The sequence below is a fragment of the Anguilla rostrata genome, chromosome 8 (genome assembly GCF_018555375.3).
Source record: "Anguilla rostrata isolate EN2019 chromosome 8, ASM1855537v3, whole genome shotgun sequence".
Taxonomy (NCBI): domain Eukaryota; kingdom Metazoa; phylum Chordata; class Actinopteri; order Anguilliformes; family Anguillidae; genus Anguilla; species Anguilla rostrata.
In genome coordinates, this window is record NC_057940.1 from 4,987,270 (window position 1) to 5,006,917 (window position 19,648).

Consider the following 19,648-nt stretch of genomic DNA (forward strand, 5'->3'; position numbering starts at 1 on the left):
GAAAATATAATTCAAATGAAATTGCAAAATTTTAGGTTCAATATCATGCAATAAATATGGAATAAATACTGAATAAGTTTTAGGGCACATGCACTTCCACTAAACCTTAGTTTTTGTGATCAACCCCTATATTCAATTAAACACAGGTACCCATTTTAAGGGCATATTTTGTATTCACTCAATGAAGCCTTTCAGTTCTCTAAGACTGAAAAATACATGAAACAGGAAGAGGTGTGTCCTGAATGTTTTCGGAAGACCCATGCTAGAAGAGGAAGCTTTTTTTTAAATTATCAAGTGATTGTGTAGTCTGAAAAATAACCTTTTTGCAGCTCTCCAACCATAAAATCCTCATCGTTTTAATATAGATGTCATGGTTTCAGGGTGCAGTGGCTGGGTGCGGCCACCAGGGGAGCACCCTGAGTCCTGATTGGGCTCACCGGTTCACGACAGGGTTGGTCGTGTCTGTGTCGCTATCACTAAGACCAGAGCCAGGTAATAGGACGGTGGGACAGGTGCTCTGTGTGAGCTTTATGTGTTGGGTTGCTTGTCTGGTAAATTCAGCGTAGGTGTTAAGCGCAGTTTAGTGTTCTATAAAAAAAGAAAAGGTTCTTTATTATTTTGCAGCTCTGCGAGCTGGGGTATTTGGGACGTTGTCCTGGTCTTGTATTTCTTTTGGGTTTTTCTGAGTTGCACTCAGATTATTTATTTTAGCTGAGTGTTTGTCACTCAGCTGTATTCTCTGTTAAACCTTAAGGGTTTCCCGTTGGGACTTCTGGGACCTTTATTATTTAAGTACCAGTGTTTGGGTTCTCGGTTTAGCGTTTGTCGGAGATCGGATTCGCTACTATTATTTCTTTGTCTTTTTTTTTCCTTCCCTCTGTTTAGTCCTTTGGGATTTAGGGGCTACTTGTAGTAGCTTGGTGGTACCCTTGTCAGTGCGCTTTTGAACCTCCAACACTACCCATTCCCCATTATAGAAGATTAATAAATAAATAAAACTTTGGTGAGTCACATAAATTGTACATTTTGTGTGTATTCCACACACTGCATTAGTAATTCAGGTACCTGGCTGTAATCTGTAATTTGGTTTGTTTTGTTTTTATTTGTTGAAAGATTTTTAAGAAGTTTTAGCCAATGTTATGCAGGCAGGCTTCTAGAGCTTGTACCTGATTTAAATGGTCAGAATTCAACAAACTGCTTCCTGAAGATCACACAGGTTGTTGCTATATGGCAAAAACTATTTTTCACCAAATACAAGGTGCTCAACTCATTTTTAAATAAAATTAATACTATTAATTTCATTAACAATGGTTAATTCTATTACTACTGCTACTACTACAGCTAATAATAATAATAATAATAATAATAATAAATAATAATTATTATTATTATTATTACTGTGGATAAGTGGGTATAGTTAAGGAATGGATGGATAATAATAATCATAATGATAAAAAATAACTTTTATTTGCATGGCACTTTTCAAGCATACAGGGCAAGCTGATTTACAAGAGTAAAAAAACACAATAAAAAGACTTTAAAAAAGGTACAAATTAATAAAACATCAAAAAGACAGACAACAATGTAAGAAGATAAAAATGGATAAAACAGAAGTGAAAATACAGATCATTCGTTGTAAAAGGCAGGTCAGTAAAACTGGACCTTGTAGAAGGGATTGGTAAGAGGCCGCTGACTTGGCATGAATCGGGAGAGTCACATGACTTGCATGTCCTCCTGACATCAGCACGAGAAGTTGCGGCGGGAGATCGAGAAGTTTGGTTGAGTTCGGTTTGGGAAAATCAGGGCTAAAAGAAATGTTTGACCCCACACTTTTCTTTTTTCTTTTTTTTTTACGGATTCCAGCCAGGGCTGTTTCTGACCTAAACAAAAATGACTCCAAGCATAATTTTATAATAAAGATGGTGGGGGGGGGGGGGGGGATGTGTGATTGTGATGACAGATCATGTGATGGAGATTGTGGTAGCAGAGCAGGGCGGAAGATTGTGACTAAGTGCTGTTTCTCTTTCTCCGCGAGGTCTTTAAGCCAATAAGGGGTTCTTTTCAAGGAAGGCAGGGCCCAACGCGCAGTTCGTATCTCACCTACAGGATGGGGCAACCTTGATTTTAGTGCCCCTGACCAAGACCCGTCTGGATCTGGCAGGTCACTCAAAACCGAGCCGGCAGTGCAGAATACACACGCTAAAAAAAGCACTGTGAGGACAGCGGTCACTCTGAAACGGCTCAAGAGTTCCACAGCCTAAATGTTCCACAGCCAAAATGTTCCACAGCCAAAATGTTCCACAGCTTAAATGTTCCACAGCTTAAATGTTCCACAATAAAATGCAAAAAAAATAAAAATAAATACTCACGAGTCAACAATATCCCTCCATAGAAGGGGGCTGTGTGGCAGGTGCATGAAGGAAAGCATTGCTGAGAGACTCCACAGTGAACAGTTTGCAACAGAACAATTATGCGAGACATTTGGGTCATTGGATTCTTTGTGCTAAATGTTTTGGACCAATCACAGCACTGGAAGATCAGCAGCATGAATTAATAGAATCTTATTAACCCTTTAAAGTGCAAGATCACAAATATGTTATTGGAATGCTTGTGACTGAACATTCGGATGCTGGTGTAAGAATAGCTGCCTTTAATTGAAAGCAATGAAGTTCTAGAACTCCAATTTAGAATTAAAAAAAAAAAAACATCCCAGAAAGTCTACTCTTCTTTTTTTGACATTTTCTCCCCAATTTAGTCGTTATACCAATTCCCCATGTGTATCACAGTCCTGGTCGATGCGCTATCTTCTGTTGGTCTGGGCAGGGTGTAGACTACCACATGCCAGTCTCTGATACAGATGTGGAGTCACCAGACGCTTCTTTTCACCTGACAGCAAGGAGTTTCACTGGGAGAGCGTAACGCATGCGGAGGTTCACGCTATCTCTCCCAGATCCCCTCCCTGCTGAACAGGCTTCCCGACTAACCAGTAGGAGTAGCGCAACGATCAGGACTCATGCCCTCACCGGCTTCCCACCCGCGAACACTGCCAATTGTGTTCGTAGGAACGTCTGACCAAGCCGGAAGTACCGCTGCCAGGGAATGAACCGGGGTCTCTGCGGCGGTAGTCAGAGGTAGAGTGCTTATACCTCTACACTACCCAGACGGCCCAGATAGTCTACTCTTCTAAGGGTTATGATGCACCCTTATTCACGGTGGCATATATGGACTCAGGTTGTGTTGGAGGGTCTCCTGCTGGTCCCAACACGTCATAGACTGTGTTCACTTTTGGATGGTGCTCTGGCTTTGCAGTGGTGACTGTTTCATACACGGTTACTTCCCTGCTTGGATTACTGAGCTCCACACCCGGGCCCTATGGACGAACAGAGACAGGGACAGAACAGTTATCATCATTTAGGGCTTGGTATATATATATATATATACACGGGTGCAGTTTGCAATTGAACAGGTGTACCTAATGAAGTGGCGGGTGAGTGTGTGTGTATATTATATATACACACACACACACACTCACCCGCCACTTCATTAGGTACACCTGTTCAATTGCAAACTGCACCCGTTAAAGCAAATATCTAATCAGCCAATCACGTGATAGCAACTCAATGCATTTAGGCATGTAGACATGGTCAAGACGATCTGCTGAAGTTCAAACCAAGCATCAGAAAGAAAGGTGATTTAAGCGACTTTGAACGTGGCATGGTTGTTGGTGCCAGACCGGCTGGTTTGAGTATTTCAGAAACTGCTGATCTACTGGAATTTTCACACACAACCATCTCTAGGGTTTAAAGAGAATGGTCCGAAAAAGAGAAAATATTCCAGTGAGCGGCAGTTCTCTGGGCGAAAATGCCTTGTTGATGGCAGAGGTCAGAGGAGAATGGCCAGTCTGGTTAGAGCTGATAGAAAGGCAACAGTAACTCAAATAACCACTCGTTACAACCGAGGTATGCAGAAGAGCATCTCTGAACGCACACCACGTCAAACCTTGAAGCAGATGGGCTACAGCAGCAGAAGACCACACCGGGTGCCACTCCTGTCACCTAATGAAGTGGCCGGTGAGTGAGTGTATATATATATATATATATATATATATATATATATATATATATATATATGTGTGTGTGTGTGTGTGTGTGTGTAAAAAAACTGTAACAGATTTATAAGATTGATAGGAATAATTGTACCTCAACAGAAGCATATTCAGTGTTGCACTTGCCCTCTATCTGGGACCCTGTGAAATTCAAATCTAGTTAATACTTCACTGGGTTCAACAGCAGAATTTATCAGGGTTCAATGAAAGAAATGTTCTCAGTAAGGGGCAGCCATTTTTAGAATGAACAACATCACTTCATGTGTAAATGTATTTTAAAATACTTCAAATATGTATTTACATACATTTTCAAATACAAATACAAATACAAATACGTGTTTGTATTTGACCCAGCTCTGATACAGACTGCTCAGGCTTAATAGTGTAGGAGCAGAGAGCATTTTTATCCCACAAGCTACAGCAGCAGTGAACACCAGTGTACACTGATGTGCCATTTTACAACAAATTACACTCTGTACAGCTGTTTACTTTATTAATTCATTCATTCATTTAATTTAATTTACATTTACACAACACCATAATTTCATATTTAAATTGCTGTAACTGTACGGTATGTTATGGCAGACTAGCAGTTAGCCATGAGAGGGGTACAGGGTGGTATGGCTGCATAGCTTCAGCAGTTAGCCATGAGAAGGGTAGAGGGTGGTGTGGCTGCATAGCTTCAGCAGTTAGCCATGAGAAGGGTAGAGGGTGGCGTGGCCACCGGAATAGCAAATGTAATCTGGAAATACTCACTGAATCATTAATCACTCAGTGAATGACAATGACTCATAACTCACTTTTATTTGTGAAATATTAAAACCTGATGCGCCTTACCTCCAGATTTCCTCCTCTTTTTATAAATGACAGTAATGCTGATGACGGCGGCGGCGGCAACAATGACTCCCACAGTGACTCCCGGCGACGCCACGTGATTGATCGGTGTACCTGTAGTGAGAGACAGACTGTCATTTTGGATTTCTCTGATCAGGACATGGATGCCTTCCTACCCCCCTCATCCTCCCCTACTCCATCAGGGGTTCCCAAACTGCAGGGTCGGGTAGCCAGATGGATTAGAAATGTCCAGTTTTCAAATTGTTTGAACAAGTCCGGTTTGTGGTACCAAGCAAACATTGTAAATGTCCAGTCTGAGTAGTTGATTTAAATTGAAATTTAACCGCTAGTTTGTAATGAATTCCAAATTCCCTCTGCATTGTTACATTCACCCCCCCCCCCCCAGTTTGTGATCAGACCCCACAGCATTCCCTCATAATTCCCCCCCGCCCCCCCACTATGTGTCCCCGACATGCAGTTTTGACAAATTCTGAAACTGGCAAACGCAATCCTACTATGAAGCAGTCGAAGGGGCTGGGAGGGGGCGTCACTAAAGACGCTCGAAAAAAAAACAACCTTTCTGTGCAAAATTCCTTTTTACATTCACATCTGTGAAGTGGAACACTTCAGTTGAACATGTCAGGCTACATTTTACAGTTTTTATCAATTTTACATGTGTTTCCTGAATATATGACTATTTTTCACAAAAGCTCTAATCAACTCTATTCAACTGTTTTGGCATAATATCTCTAGCAAATTGAAAATCTGGAGATCGACTAAATGACACTCTCATGCCATGAAATGACTGAGACCAATTACATTCTGGTATGATAACTAAAAATACACTTAAACTTCTGGACCAAATCAACATGGTTCTGGACCAAAGCAACATGCTGTCTGCACGAAAGCAACAAGGTTCTGCACCAAAGCAACACGGTTCTGGACCAAAGCAACCTGTTTTCTGCACGAAAGCAACACGGTTCTGGACCAAAGCAAAGCGGTGGAAGCTTCTAGGATCCCAGACTATATCTTAGTTGGGCTGCTTCGAGCCACTTGGATCTTTCTGTTTTCGTAGGACGAGGGTGTGATAGAGTGCGCCAAGGATAGTAGGATATACAGCTGTTTTATGGTCCTGTTCGGGCATGATGGGATGGTGATGAGGTGAAATTTACCCCACCTGGACTGTGCTTTGTTTCTTAAGAACACTTCCTGGTTTTGTTGAGAGACGTTGCTCACTAGCGCCAGTGCGGTTGGCTCCAGTGTAGGACTTTCAGCCCCTCGTTTCAATGTAAGTCAATAGTAACAATACGGTCAAAATACAGTCAATCATTTTTTCTACAAGAACATGTAGTCACAACAGGTCTCCCCGTGTGTCAATTCATTAAGCTGTGTCATTTGGACAATATTTCAATATTTGTCAACCAATCGGGGACAGTTTGTGTCACTGCCTAGTCACTGTGTGTCACTTAGTGTGGGGAGGGGGGGGGGGGAGTTGTCTCATGTGCTCAGTGGATGACCCCAAGCAGGCCAGGACTTCATGACCATATAAGGGTCCCACCTTTCCCCTACTATGCAGTCTCTGGCTCCATTTATGCAACATAGCGGCTCAAAATGCTTTTCATAAGCCACAGTCACATTGTCCATATTTTTCTACAGTCTGTGGTTTGAACTTGTGAAGATGGGCTGTGTTCATTTAGTATTTTGAATGTTTCCCATGTGAACACAAGGAAAGAGAAGAGCACAGACAGACCTGCAGGTTTTATGCACAGACAGACAGACTTACAGAAGTCCTTTATGGATTTTGATCCCGTCTTTATGTCGACCCGGTTACTGCTGCTGCAGTAGATGGTCCCGTTAGTTGCCGTGACGATGATGTTGACGCCTGTCGGTGAGGTTGTATTTGCTACCTGTGTGCAGTCGTCATGGTCACAGGTGTAGCTGGCCCAGGTGTCTTTAGCAGAGCAGTTCACTGACACGTTGCAGAACCCTCCAGCAGAGAAGAGTGACACCACTCCCACCTGGGGTGTGGGCGGGGCCTCTGCAAAACAACAACCAATCCACTGGGCCAAAGATGTGACACATTACACCCTATAGTCTCATAATAATCTCATACATTAAATTGGCAATAATAATCCCATATATTCAAATTTAACCATATAATTTTATAATAATCTGAGAAATATCATCAAATGACAATCTCATGATAATCTCAGAAATCACATTTATCTGCAGAATGACAGCATTATTTAAATGCATTAGTATTGATGTATTCTCCACCCATATCTTTTTAGCACCCTCATGATTGTACTGTACACAGAGACTGTAAAACAGTGTGTTATTTCTACCTTGAACTGTAAGTCTGTAGGAAGCAACATCTCTCTCCTTTCCTTCAATATCAGTTATCTTTGCTGTGTAGATCCCACTGTCTCTCTCCTGCACATTCTTCAGCAGCAGAGAGAGGTTCTTTTCATCAAATTCTGTTTTGTTCTTATAATCTGGAAATGTTGTCACGACGTTTCCCACATACATGTGTATAAATGTAGTGATATCAAATTTCCAAACAAATATGCTAAACGGGGGTTCTGCATCTCTCCGCACATCCAGACGAACAGAGCCTCCCTTACGCACAAACAGAGACTCCTCAGCTCCGGAAACTGGAAAGAAACAGAGAAATGCTCATTTAAAAATTTAAAAACAAATTCTGTTCTGTAGACACCGTATACACCACACATTATACTGTACAATGAAATAAAATATTTTTACAAGCTATTATTATTCATCTATGAAAGCTTTTCTTACTTTAAATTCAAAACACTTGCAAGCTATTATTGCACAGTAACACAACATTTCACAGCATCCAAACTAATACAGTAACAAATTACCACTGTACATCCAAACCACATTTTATGGCAGAATGTGTTATACAGTATGAAACTGATATTTACAATGTACACCACAGTTAAAAATATAACTATCAACCTAATATATCATTTATATATATTATACAGCCTAATAGGCCTATATCATTTATAATTAAAAAATAATCTCTCTTTTTTTGCTGAACAATTTCAACCTGTTCTACAAATTATCAGCTTGTCAAAAAACATTTTGTCAGTGCAGCAATGGGGCATCAGTAGAAATTACCAAGAGACAAATTCTGTATCAGGAAACATCAGGGGGTTCATTACAGTATTGGGGCTTTGTGTAAAGTGTACAGAAAGAGTTCAGTGTGTCCAATGGTGAGATGAGAGATGTGAAAAGCCAGTTAATTACCCACGCACATACACGTACGCACACACATGCGCACACACTCTTGCACATACACATGTGCACACGCACACTCGCGTGCACATGCTCACACACACGCACATACACACACACACACACTGAATAACAGACACACACTTTAAACCCGAACCACACATTGCACACGCACACACAAAATTTCACAGTTTCTTCTTTGCTGTAAGAGTTTCTTTTTCCGACCACTGAACTACTACCGGATGCATGCAAGAAGCAGGCGTCTCTGAAACATGCCTGAGCTGCTCAACCCTGCACACTACCCTTTCCAGCTGAAAGTTTTTTCTATACCTCAGATAAATTATTCTTTTGGTACACGTGCTTGAAACGGATTAAAAACACAAAACAGAAAAAAAAAGTATTTTTTTGAAGAAAAACTAATTATGCTGTATGGCACAGGTGTCTGACTCCAGTCCTGGAGGGCCGCAGTGTCCGTTGGTTTTTGGGGTGTTCTCAGCACCAGTGATTCATTTAAGTCATTGATAGGCTAAGGAATCCACACACTATGTTCTTAAGGCTTTAACTAGCAGCTGATTGAAAGGAAACTACAAAAAACAGAATTCAGTTCGATACTCTGTTGGAGACATCATTGGGCCTCAAAGTTCAATTTTCTTTTATTTTTTACCCGGAACAGTGAATGTCTGCATTCAGACCCATGAAGTCATTGCAATAATCATTTTAACATTTCAAGAAGAAATGATGCGCTTAAACTATTTTGTACCCTCAGTCTGATTTCAAGTGTAGTTCAAGTAAGCAGTTTTTAGTACTTTTTGTGCATAACCTTCCTTCTATTGAGTGCGGAACTCCATGAAGTGATTACTGTCATAGGTTATGCCCCTAATAACCATCCTTGTTCCTGGATCTCGTCCATTATGTCAGTTTCCACCCCAATCCTAACAAAGCACACCTCATTCAATAGCTAGAGATCTCCTTGAGCTGCTAATTAGTAGAATCATGTGTGCAAAATTATGGTTGAAATGAAAGCCTACGAGATGGTAGATCTCCGGGAACAGGGTTGGTTACCACGGGCATAACCTATGACAGTAATCACTATATGAAGTTCCGCACTCAATAGAAAGAAGGATATGCACAAAAAATACTAAAAACTGCATACTCAAACTACACTTGAAAGCAGACTGAGCGTACAAACAGGGCCACTGGGTTATGCAAAGGCCCAGATTGCATTTCTTGCATCTGATCCACAAGTAGTTCTTAATGCACGGCTTGCCCCATTATATTACATTACATTTTACATATTATATTAATAATGGCTTCCGGCATGGTCATAACTCTGGCCCTTATGCTGACAAATGCCAACAACAAACTCCAAAGACAATCGAAAGGTTAGATTCAAAATTAGATACTGAAAGCTCACTTATATCTGCACTAGGGAAGCAACTGAACTCACCGGACTAATCAGGAACACCTATCACACCATTTCTCCCAAACGTTATGATGCCCTGAAATGAGCGGTCTATCATAAAAAAGCTGTGATTTCTACATATTGGAACCAAAATTTATAAGAAATACCCGTCAGTAAAAGTTAAGAATGTGTGCTTTACCCACACGTGAATTGTTTGGTTAGAAATAAAAAATTGTGGAGCAAAAAGTCGAGTCAAGAAAAGTGTCATCGTTCCAAACGCCAGGGAGTTCACAGAAAATTCATTGTGGTCCCTAAGTCAAGTATTTAAAACCAATAATACATTTTATCAAAGAAATTACTGTAGTAAAGCACCACCCCTAAAACAGTGCGGTTTGTACTGCCAGTCTCACCTAAAAAAGTCTCATCAATAAAGGCCACCTCACCCAAAACATGGCCTTCCGGTTAATTTCGGTACGACGCGCCACGCGCCCGTCATGAATGTATTTGAATACAATATCCCTGATGGACCAGTAAATACATTTATACAAATATACAGAAGCATGAAGAAGATGAGTACTCTAAAAGTGTGTAAAGGTGCCGTACCTGAGATCGCAGAGAAAGCCAGAACGATGATGATCAGAGGTTCCATTCTGCAGTGTGGAACTGTAATGGGCTTCTGAATGAGGAATTAAAGCTGCTACTTCCGCTTATTAATGTTACTTCCGTACGCACCCTGTACCCTGTAAAGCGATAACGATGTCTGTCTAAATGCCTATAGCTGCCGCTACGGGCTGGCTAATCTGAACAGCACCTTCTGCACCAGCAGATGAAGCCCTAACCCCACTACCCAGGGGGGTTGGGGGGTCTTTCGCCGTTACGAAAAAATAATGTGGCAGCAGAGGCATGTATTAAGAAATAAGACAAGAGATGTGGATCTTCTCTCCTCAGATACAAGTGCAAGCGCCCCGCCCCCCCCCAGGTTCACAAGCAAATCATCATTATCTGGAAACATTTCGTCACACTGTCACACTTCCTGTGTGGAAGCTGTGGGCGGTGCGGCTGTGCATATTCCATCTGCCAAAAAAAAAAAAAAAAAAAACTTTACATTTATTTTAAGTTTAAGTTTAAGTTTTAAGTTTAACAAACAAACCAAATACCAACAAATGAAAACACGGTATGGGGTATGTTAGGCTATGTGTCACAGCAGGTGTATATGCATGGGTGTGATCTGTGTGTGGTGCGTGTGTGTGTGTGTGTGTGTGTGTGTGTGTGTGTGTGTGTGTGTGTGTGTGTGTGTGTGTGTGTGTGTGTGTGTGTGTGTGTGTGTGTGTGTGTGTGTGTGTGTGTGTGTGTGTGTGTGTGTGTGTGTGTGTGTGTGTGTGTGTGTGTGTATGAGCAAAAGAAATTCAGAATCGAACAAACCGTCCATTCGGGAGGGAAAGAGATGGGAAACAAAGGAGTACAGGCTCTTCTTAAATAGACCTCCAGCAGAGCCTCCAGGTGTGTTCAATCAGGGAATTGGTGCCAGCTCTCCATGGCTCTCATGTCTATGGCTCCGCCCACCTACCCACTCCTGGGAATGAGATGAAAAAAGAAAACCAGGAGCGGAATCCGGCAGACGGCATCACAGGGAGCTGCGGTTTTTCTGGATAAAAAGCACTATAACGTTTACATTACTCAACCGATTTCAATGAGTCGTTTTTATATTCAAGGGTTTGGGATCTATGTGGAGTAGAGAGAAAAAAAAAAAAACTTTTCTTACTCCACATAGATAGACCGTTTACATGCGACTAAATTAGATTCAACTTTGTCATTGCACAGAGCACATATGTATAATATAAATATAGAATATGGAATATGAAAAGCTAAGGTATATACAGTATGAAAGTGAATAAATATGAATACAATATGATAAATATGAAAGCGCTCGCAGCCTCACTTGTCAACGAGCAGGGGCCCAGAGATAACAATCTTCTTCCCAATGCCCTGAAGCACAGTGAGGAAAGACTGGTAGTGCTGTTCTAACAGCACTGACTGCCTTAGCCTGGTGTCACAGGAGCCAATATGGGTAATGATTGTACTCATGCTACTGTAGTCTGACAAGATGGAGTGTAGACGAGACTCAATGTCCCGGGCACCAGGAAAACAGTGAACCTTTGATGGCCCAGCAGCATCCGATAGTTTAAGATCTCTCCCCATACTGCTCCCAATGACGAGAGTGGACGTTGTGGTATCCGTTGGTGAGGACTGAGAAGCAGAAGGAGAGTGGGGCTCGTCCGAGTCTGACTGAGAGGATGCCCACCAGCGGCTGGAACTGGTTAGACAGCCATAAATCAGGTCGGGAGCGTAGAGGCTGTGGTAAGAGGGAATGGGATTTTCTCTTGCTGCCTGCCTTTATTCGTTCCCATTCCAAGAGGCGGGGAGTGGAGCAGGACGCCCCCAAAGGACGCGTCTCGGCAGGGGCTGTGGGCTGGAGGGGGAGGGGGAATGGGTCCTCCACGCCTTCAGTAGAAGCTCCTGATGCCTTGCGCAGGCCGACGCCGTGTTTCTGGCAGAATCCACTGCGGTCATCGCGGCAGAGGTGCCCAGTCCGCAGTGGTGGACAAAGTACACAACTGCATTACTTGAGTCGAAGTATAGTATAGTAGCACCAATCCTAGCATAATAACTGCAACCACTACAAGCTCAGACAACTTCATAATTAGCAAACGGGCTATCGTTAGCTAATGTTTACATACCTCAACATGCTTTTTCAGGTTGGACGGCGAGTTTTTGAATGCAGCAATGTAGTTTGTGCGCGGTAAGCAGAGCAAACATTTAAAACAATATGAATCTTTTTGAATTTCACAAATCTCAAACGTGGACTTGAGATATGGCCATGGGTGCTCTGGTGGCGAAGAATCATCCTTATCTTCTGCCGTCGCCATAATTTCCGCCGCCAAGTTCAAATTGAACTGTTCAATCTCTGGTGCAACAAGCAAGCACTTGACCGACAGCGTATTAGGAGTAGGTTACTGTGATTGGTTTTTCTCCTGTGAGGAACACAGTGTGTGGCCAATCGCATTTTAGAAAAGAAAAAAAAATATTCAACTGTTGACTTCAAAGCTATGCTTCAAAGTAACGTATAACGACAACCTTCATAGAAATGTAGTGGAGTCAAAAGTACGATATTTATCTTTCAAATGTAGTGGAGTAAGTCATACGTTTTCAAAAAAATAAATACTCAAGTAAAGTACAGATACTCGAAAAATGTACTTAAGTACAGTACTCAAGTAAATGTACTAAGTTACTGTCCACCCCTGCCAGTCCGTGACCAGTTAAAATCGTAGTTTCAAAAGCTTCTTGTATTCTCGAAGTCTCCTTCAATACGACTATGCACTCTTTCAAGCTCTTTATCTCATTGTGGAGGTTGATGAGCTGCTCCTTGTACTCGTGATTCTGGTCATTTTCCACACATCCTCCGGGCTCACCACAATTAGCATGTTGCAGGACACGCATCTCATAGCTCTGCCTCCGCTCTAAGGGCTTAGCTTGCTGGGCGACCCCATGCGGAGAAGGTAACCAGGACACCGGGCTCTCCGTGGATCGTTGCCGGTTCCGGCAGGCGTCGGAACCGCGGGAGACAGAAGAAGCAAAAGAGTGGATGCCAGTCCGGCCTACTTGCTAGGCAATCCGGCGATCCGTGAATCACCAATAAATAAATAAATAAATAAATAAAATTCTTCTACCCGTTTCATTTCTTCCAAAATCAAGCAGGGCACCAGGAGGAGATTACAGCACAAACTGAAAAAATGGACTGTTGCCTTCGCAGCCGAGCCCCGGTGTGACTGGTGGAGCCACTGGGGAGGACACAGAACTTCCAGGACAGGGAAATGAGCAAACCGGTGCCCCCGCCTCGGCCAGAGGCCCTGGGGGTCTGCGAGAAGGAGTATCCCGCAGACAGTGCAGCTGGGGTGGCGGTGTTATCGGGAGTGATCCAGGTTTCTGTGAGAACCAGGAAGTCAAGAGACTTTGTCTTGGCAAAGGCAGCAATGAAGTCAGCTTTCTGGACAGCTGACTGACTGATGCAATTACGTAATTGCATTGAGCTTGTCAGGGCAGAGTAGCACCAGGTGAAACTACTCAAAATTATCAAGACAATACAGGGCTATTTAACAGTACCACGTGATTACATACACTGTTTAAATAATGCATAATTGTGTTCTCTTACTAGCAACAGCTGCTACAAATTAAAGAGAGATTCTAAACTAACGCACAACTATGTTCTCTAACTAACAGCAGGAACAAATTAAGCAAAGATACGCTATCTATACATAGCTCAGGAGGTAAGACCGATTGTCTGGCAGTCGGAGAGTTGCCGGTTCAAACCCCGCCCTGGGCATGTCGAAGTGTCCTTGAGCAAGACACCTAACCCCTAACTGCTCTGGTGAATGAGAGGCATCAATTGTAAAGCGCTTTGGATAAAAGCGCTATATAAATGCAGTCCATTTACCATTTTACCATTTATCTGAAACACAGAGTAGTAGCTGATGGCACAATCAGATGCACACAAGTTTCACAAGCCCTTGTTGGTATCTCCCCGACAGACCACTCCACCCTCAGATGTAGGCGCACACAGGTTTTTATTTGAATTCTAGTGAAACACAGCAGGCAGAACAGATAAAGTGTTAGCAATGCCTACAGCTGTGGCTATGGGCTGGCTAAACTGAACGGCTCCCTCTGCACCAGCAGATGAAGCTCTAACCCCACCACCCTTCCACAGGGGGGTTGGGAGGTCTTTTACCATTATGAAAAAATAATGTGGCAGCAGAGGTATGTATTAAGAGATAAGACATGTAAGAGATGTAGATGTTCTCTCCTCAGGTAGAAGTGCACTTATTGGCATACACCTTTCTCCTCAGATACAAGTGCACTCATTAATGAAGATCTCTCTCCTTAGTACACCAATCAACAAGCCCAGCCCCCCCCCCCCCAGGTTCATGAGTAAATCGTCATTAACAGGAAACTATTTTTCACACTGTCACACTTCCTGTGTGAAGGCTGTGAATATTCCATTTTACAGCACCGCCTCATATAAATAAATAAAAACCCCACACAGGCACACAAAAGTGTATCCACACATATACAAATATGTACACACAGCACACAAACCAAAAACACACGCATACATATTTGTATACACAGTAAACACACACACACACACATACATACACCGACAAAAGAGTGACAACCATGACCACACTGACTTGAAACAATGTTTATTGATCACAGGCACTTAAAAATATCTGATTAAATGTTAAAAATTCTAGTTTTGAACAGGACTACCACATACAGCACAGAAGAAACATTCCCCCCACAAAACTCATAGCCCTACATCGTACCAAAAAAAAAGCAATTTAACAACTAAACACCGATCCCTATATAATAATGAATCTTACATTAAAAAAACAACATGTAGCTGCCCCCTTCCTCCATACTCCACATAAATATAATATAGCAGAAGTGAAACAAAAAAAAAGTTCTCCAAAGCCAGAAAATATGTGACTCATTGCAAAGTTCCTGTTCAGTGTCTAAGCTTATAACTGGAAATTCCCCTAGCGTGTGGGTACAGACAAAACCACAGGCCTTCCAGTGCATTTGACACACAGCCCTTTCTGATGCAGGGTAGCAGTGGTTAGCAGTGACTTCCTGTTAAAGACTTGAAGTGCCATCTTGTAGCCAGGTTCGAATCACACTCAGGCTTTCTGCTGGGGGCGAAAGCCTGAGTGTGTCTGTGACACCTTGGACCTGAGGGGGCGGGGGGGTGTCTGTGACATCATGGACCCAAGAGGGCGGGGGGGGGGGGGGGGTTGGGGGGGGGTGGCGTTGCAGACTTAATAAGGCTGCTTCATACTTTCCGCGTCCGTGAGGGCCCGCTTTGGTCCTCGTGATGTAAATGTGGTCATCCGCCCATGCCCAAAATTTGTGACCGCGCGGACTGTACACATAGCAAGCGCGCCGACTGCGCATGCTCCAGATGACAAAATTTAATGGATGCTTGTTTTGAAGAGAGTTGTGCGAGGAGATCTGCCATTACCACCATTTATATTGTCTATCGTATTCCGTCACAGGCAACAAGATAAACCCGACAATAGCCCTAAGATATGCCAGTACAGCAATGAAAACACTGCTGACTGAATAACAGAATAAAAGTTTTTAAAAATTATACCATGTCATTCTACAGTCAATATCTGGGACTAAATATTGAATAAATATACAACCTTCCCATTGGTTTTATGCATAGAGATGTCCCTTTTGAGACTGAGTGGTTATATAGTGTCTTGGACAGTCTGTGAAATACACGCGCATTTATGATGCCTGGGTACCTTCAAAAATAGCTGTGCGTAATACCACACCTGTTGTTTACGGCGTTGTCGCCCTTTTTACTACAGTGTGGCTTGATTGACAATTCATTTACTCAGTAGGGGAGAGTATAAGCTTTCTAACAATGTATAACATGTCTAATTTTGCTTTTGGAATAGCGTTTTATAGGTGAGCGTAACGGAAAATTTTCTTACCATCGCATTCACTTATGCATTCACTCTGTGGTAATGGAACTGGAATGGAGTGTAGACCGGGAAATGCGCATGCGTGGAACGCCAGACCGACGCGAACCCTCAAGAAAGTGTGAAGCAGCCTTTAGGGGGGTTTAGGTACTTTTTGGAGGAGCTCAGTTCACTTTCGGAGGGGGGTCAGAGCTCCCCCTTGATCCCCCCTAAATTTTAACTCAGTGGTGCATTCTCTATTACTAATAGTGGGTTGAGTGGGTTAAGCTCGCTCAGCCAATCAGAGCTGCTCATTGGCGCATGAAGCCAAAAAAAAAAATCCTAGTTCTTCTTCGATGAGATTGGTGAGTAATTATTTCAGTGTGAAGAAATCTTATGGGAAATGGGGAAATTTCCATTAAGTTTCATTGGGGACTTCAAATGGGAAATTCAAGGGGGAAACTTGCTTTTCTGTCACCAGAGGCTTACCCAAACAACAATACCTCCGGTAACGACTGGAGTCCGCAAACTTCAGGGGTAAATGTCAATCCCTGGTGCCCCGGGCACAACCATCACAATGGCTAAGAATTGGTATGACCCACCGTAGGGGTGTTGGGAATTTGTAGTACAATTTTACTTCATACAGAATGGGGAGACCCATTTGAATATTTACTATTAGACTTACCCAGTTTATGTAAACATTTTAGACTTTAAAAACTTTGTTTTTACTTCCGGCAGGGTGGTTCAAGTCTCATTTAGGGGGGTCAACCCCCCCCCCCCCCCCAAATGCCCTAGTTATTAACACCCTGCAGAGTCACTGCACAGCTCAGCTGGGGGACTGCAGAGTGACTGCGCAGCTCAGCTGGGGGACTGCAGAGTGACTGCGCAGCTCAGCTGGGGGACTGCAGAGTGACTGCGCAGCTCAGCTGGGGGACTGCAGAGTGACTGCGCAGCTCAGCTGGGGGACTGCAGAGTGACTGCGCAGCTCGGCTGGGGACCTGCAGAGTGACTGCTCAGCTCAGCTGGGGGAATGCAGAGTGACTGCGCAGCTCGGCTGGGGACCTGCAGATTGACTACGCAGCTCAGCTGGGGGGCTGCAGAGCGACTGCGCAGCTCAGCTGGGGGAATGCAGAGCGACTGCGCAGCTCAGCTGGGGGAATGCAGAGCGACTGCGCAGCTCGGCTGGGGACCTGCAGATTGACTACGCAGCTCAGCTGGGGGGCTGCAGAGCGACTGCGCAGCTCAGCTGGGGGAATGCAGAGCGACTGCGCAGCTCTCCCCACAGATGGCGGCCTCTTCCGGTATCAGAGTGGAGGGGAGACGATGAGTACTTGAGTACTTCACACCTGAGAACTTGCGTACATGTGAATGTGCAAGTAGGGCGAATACATGCACGTATAAACAGTCGGTTAAATCTTGAACATGGACTGGCAGCAGGTAACAGACACCTGAAGACACGGGGGGGGCAGCTACATCAACGCTAACAGTTAAGACCTTTTGCTGGGTATTAAAGTGCTTTTAGTTTTATTTAGAATTTTTTTTTTTTTTTTTTTTTTTACCCGGAAATTTCACACAGGACTATTTCAGTGCTAAACATACACCACCAGAGACGTACAGTAAGTGCTGCCAAGGTTAGACGTATACACGTTTTTTTATTTTATTTTTTTATTTTTTTTTAAAAGCACTCTCACAAGCACCTCCAAAAAATATATAAATTTCACTTCAAAATCTTCCAGTCATTGTAAAAGCAGTTTGTCTAGGGCGCTGCCTAATGATTAATTCTGTGAAGATGTCCGTGTGCGTTCGTTTCCTGGACCACATCCAACGGCACTATGGGGAACCATTATCGGGCACGTGTTGCGCACTGGAGCTCGGTTGTCGTGGTAACCGGTTTCGCCGAAAGTTCCGGGCAGTTTCACCAAATTCCCCCGCAGGGGACACGGTATTTCTGCAGTAAACCCCCCCCCCACCTTCGCTGTATTCATTCTGGGAGTAACGCTGGTGGTAAACTGCTTGAGACGAAAATGTGTGTGAGTGACTGCATGTGTGTGTGTGCGCGAGAGTGAATATATCTGTGTGTGTTTGAGTGTCTGTGCGAGAGTGAATGTGTGTGTGTGTGTGTGTATCTGTCTGTGCGAGAGAGAATGTATGTGAGTGTGTTTCTGTGTGAGTGTGTGTGTCTGAGAGTGAATGTTTGTTTGTGTATGTCTGTGTGAGAGAGAATGTATGTGAGTGTGTGTTTCTGTGTGAGAGTGAATGTATGTTTGTGTGTGTGTGTGTGTGTGTGTGCCTGAGAGTGAATGTTTGTTTGTGTGTGTGTGTGTCTGAGAGTGAATGTATGTTTGTGTGTGTCTGAGAGTGAATGTTTGTGTATGTGAGTGTGTATGTCTGTGAGAGAGAATGTATGTGAGTGTGTGTTTCTGTGTGAGAGTGACTTTATGTTTGTGTGTGTGTGTCTGAGAGTGAATGTATGTTTGTGTGTGTGTGTGTCTGAGAGTGAATGTTTGTTTGTGTGTGTCTGAGAGTGAATGTTTGTTTGTGTATGTGAGTGTGTATGTCTGTGAGAGAGAATGTATGTGAGTGTGTGTTTCTGTGTGAGAGTGAATGTATGTTTGTGTGTGTGTGTGTCTGAGAGTGAATGTTTGTTTGTGTGTGTGTGTGTGTGTGTGTCTGAGAGTGAATGTTTTGTGTGTGTGTGTGTGTCTGAGAGTGAATGTTGTGATGTGTTTAGTGTGTATGTCTGTGTGGATGAGTGCATATGTGTGGTGTGGAGCGTGTGTGTGTGTGTGTGTGCTGTGAGAGGAGACGAACAGTGTGGTTGTTGTGTGTGTGTGTGTGTTGTGTGTGTGAGAGAGGGAGAGCGAGACAGTGTGTGTGTGTGTGTGTGTGTGTGTGTGTGTGTGAGTGGTGTGTGGAGTGTGTGTGTGTGTGTGTGTGTGTGTGTGTGTGAGAGAGGGAGAGCGAGACAGTGTGTGTGTGTGTGTGTGTGTGTGTGTGCGTGTGAGAGAGGGAGAGTGAGACAGTGTGTGTGTGTGTGTGTGTCTGTGTGAGAGAGGGAGAGCGAGACAGTGTGTGTGTGTGTGTGTGTCTGTGTGAGAGAGGGAGAGCGAGACAGTGTGTTGTGTTGTGTGTGTGTGTGTGTGCGTGTGAGAGAGGGAGAGCGAGACAGTGTGTGTGTGGGGGAGAGCGAGACAGTGTGTGTGCGTGTGAGAGAGGGAGAGCGAGACATGTGGTGTGTGTGTGTGTGTGTGCGTGTGAGAGAGGGAGAGCGAGACAGTGTGTGTGTGTGTGTGGTGTGGGGTGCTGTGTGTGTAGAGAGGGAGAGCGAGACAGTGTGGTGTGTGTGTGTGTGTGTGGGGGTCTTTTGTGTGAGAGAGGGAGAGCGAGACAGTGTGTGTGTGTGTGTGTGTTGTCGTGGAGAGAGGAGAGGAGACAGTGTGTGTGTGTGTGTGTGTGTTTGTGTGTTGAGAGAGGGAGAGCGAGACAGTGTGTGTGGTGTGGTGTGGTACATGTGTGTGAGAG

At 43.7% G+C, this 19,648-nt stretch overlaps 1 protein-coding gene across 1 annotated transcript; it reads right to left on the reverse strand.

Moving 5' to 3' along the window:
• Positions 1 to 847: 847 nt before the first annotated feature.
• LOC135260622 (SLAM family member 9-like) lies at positions 848 to 11,371 on the reverse strand. Its single transcript, XM_064346008.1, has 7 exons — positions 11,025 to 11,371; positions 10,206 to 10,676; positions 7,285 to 7,593; positions 6,723 to 6,977; positions 4,943 to 5,053; positions 4,200 to 4,246; positions 848 to 3,370 (listed from the first exon to the last, which is right to left on the reverse strand). Exons 2-7 carry the CDS (start codon positions 10,249 to 10,251, stop codon positions 3,191 to 3,193), a joined length of 948 nt encoding a protein of 315 aa, XP_064202078.1. The 5' UTR covers positions 10,252 to 10,676; positions 11,025 to 11,371; the 3' UTR covers positions 848 to 3,190.
• Positions 11,372 to 19,648: the final 8,277 nt, after the last annotated feature.